Source organism: Formica exsecta, unplaced genomic scaffold (genome assembly GCF_003651465.1).
Source record: "Formica exsecta isolate Colony F162 unplaced genomic scaffold, ASM365146v1 scaffold282, whole genome shotgun sequence".
Taxonomy (NCBI): domain Eukaryota; kingdom Metazoa; phylum Arthropoda; class Insecta; order Hymenoptera; family Formicidae; genus Formica; species Formica exsecta.
In genome coordinates, this window is record NW_021850084.1 from 532,461 (window position 1) to 534,956 (window position 2,496).

The 2,496-nt window shown below is 34.8% G+C and overlaps 1 protein-coding gene across 3 annotated transcripts in view; it reads left to right on the top strand.

Annotated features, from left to right (window-relative positions):
* Positions 1–703: 703 nt before the first annotated feature.
* LOC115237184 (protein FAM76A) overlaps positions 704–2,496 on the top strand; it is a 47,656-nt gene continuing 45,863 nt past the window's right edge. For all 3 annotated transcript variants that reach the window (XM_029810066.1, XM_029810065.1, XM_029810064.1), the window contains exons 1-3: positions 704–1,089; positions 1,798–1,862; positions 1,953–2,166. In XM_029810066.1, coding sequence (XP_029665926.1) covers positions 994–1,089; positions 1,798–1,862; positions 1,953–2,166 — 375 coding nt within the window. In that variant the 5' untranslated portion in view covers positions 704–993. The remainder of the gene's footprint in view (positions 1,090–1,797; positions 1,863–1,952; positions 2,167–2,496) is intronic.

Genomic DNA, 2,496 nt, shown 5'->3' on the forward strand with positions numbered 1-2,496 from the left:
TTAAAAATTATATAATTTATAATATATATAATATTATAATATATATTAAAATTCTATTCGATCGCCACCTCTCGGCAGGCAATGGCAAACCACCGAGAGTATTTGTTGCCAAACAACCTTTTCTGCAGCCGTTCGGAATCGGCGTAAAACTGTAGGTCCTATATGTATATATGCCTATGAAAAACTATAAAAAGGGACCACGTGCATATATATAGATATAAACAAATATCATCATTAAATGGATGATTCAACTAAAAGTTGATTTCTTCGCATTGTTAGATAGTGATGAGTCAGTCTTAGAATGGGTCTCGTTATATCCCGTTGGAACATATATAGAGGGTTCCTTATATCGATTTACTACGATTTCATTCATTTCATGTATAAAAAGTACATGTGTTAAATATGTATACGATATAGTATACATGCTATATTCTGTTGTTGGGTTCTTGGGTCGTTGTTGTTGGTTGCTGGTGATCTGATCTGATAGGTGCAGTATATAATATTTATAACTATATTTTTTGTAAGATATTTTATATTATAAGACAATTAAGCGTCATTCAATATATAGAAAAAAAACGATTTTTTTTTAAACATTCGCTGACATACGTATATGTGGCGTGGGTGTGATCGAATTCGCGCTATTATTGGATGATTTTCGGAACGCCGGGCTGGCGGCGCGTGGCGCCCTCGAACGGCCACTTCCGCTGTCACGCTGTCGGCCATATTACTCGGTCGCGGCGGTCGCCGATCGCAGATGGCTACGTAAAAGTCAACAACCGGTTTTCGCGGTGTAATAGAAACGCGGATTTCATCACGATTGGGATAATCGTCGCGTCGTCATCGATTCTCTTCGTTCTCTCTCTTTTTTTTTTTTCGTCGCGAAACAGTAGCCACGATCGTTCTCTCTCCTTCGATCTATCGCGCCTCTCCTTCGGCTGCCGCCTCTTCGTCGTCTCGTTGCCCAGTGACGTATTCAGCGACTCGTTGCCGAAGATGAGCGCGAACAATGTGCAAGCGCTCTTCGCGTGCTCCCGGTGCTTCTCCAGGCATCCCTTCGAAGATCTCTCGCCCGGACAACAATTGTGCAAGGTATAAACAAACCGCAGCCCATCTTTGTCCGCGGGCGTCTCGCCAATTCCTCGCGTTTCTTGCGTCGTTTTTTTTTACAACATACGTTTTTTTCACGCGACGAATTTGTTTCATCGCGATAATAGGCTACTGGAAAGAATTTTCTGTTGTAACACCGATCGCGAAATTACGCTGTGAGATGTAACGATTATAAATACAACGATTTATTGTGTACTAATAACAAAACGTTTTTTTTCTGTAATATTGCAAGATTCAAGTTGATGCAACATAAACATGTTGCATTCCTACGTAAATACACAACGCATATAGTGTAGTGAAGATAAGAAAATTGTTCAAATACGATTTAATAAAGAGCATTTTCTATGCTCGTCACGTAGGATTTTTAAAGAATTTTATTGCGATAAAGCCCAATCCCTCATTGCTCGCGATGACGTAAATGTTGATTAAATCCGAGAATTTGGGAGTAATTTTTGAGAACACAAAAATTTGTGCTATATATTAATTTTTTTGTAATGATATTATCAAAATTCTTCATTTTATTAAGGAATATTATATATATACATGTAATTTTGATAAGTGTAGTAAAAACTGCAAAAAATATTGTTTATTTAATATTATTGTCATTAAAAAAAAAAATATGAAAAATTAAAATCGCAATATTTTTAATTTTATTTCTGTTAATACTTAAGAAAATTTAATGTTATTTAGGAATGCAGAGGAGCATTTCCCGTGGTAAAATGTACATACTGCAGATCAGAATTCCAACAAACTATGTAAGTTTAAGTCACATTATTTTTATAAAAATTGCTTGTTAAATGGAACAAATGGAACAGTGCATTATTATAATCTGTTTGACTTTGCAGAAAGGGCAATACGAGCACTATATGTAAAAAGTGCGAGCAAAATGTAAAATCTTATGGGAAGCCGTCAGCTTGCGAGTACTGCAATACCATAGCTGCATTTATTGGTAGCAAATGCCAACGGTGTACGAACTCGGAGAAACGCTATGGACCACCAGTTACATGCGAACAATGCAAGCAGAAGTGTGCCTTTGATAGACAGGACGAGGATAAAAAGGTAACATAATTGCAATATGCTTGTCGCTCATAATATTGCTAGAGAAAAAGATGATCTCTAGCTGTGCAATATAATTATATTATAAAAAAATTTTGTATTGAAATTTATGTATTGTTTTTTCCCGAATATTTTTTTACATTTGTTGACATAACTTACTCTTGTTCCTCTAAGGATACACATAAATAAACTTGAATTATATTCTCTAAATCTAACACACTATGGCTTTAATATAATTATTATATGTATTCTTTAGAATTTTTTTGATACTTTAGATATTCCTTAAATAATAAATACTTTTATTATAAAAAATTTATATATGGAAAAAATTAA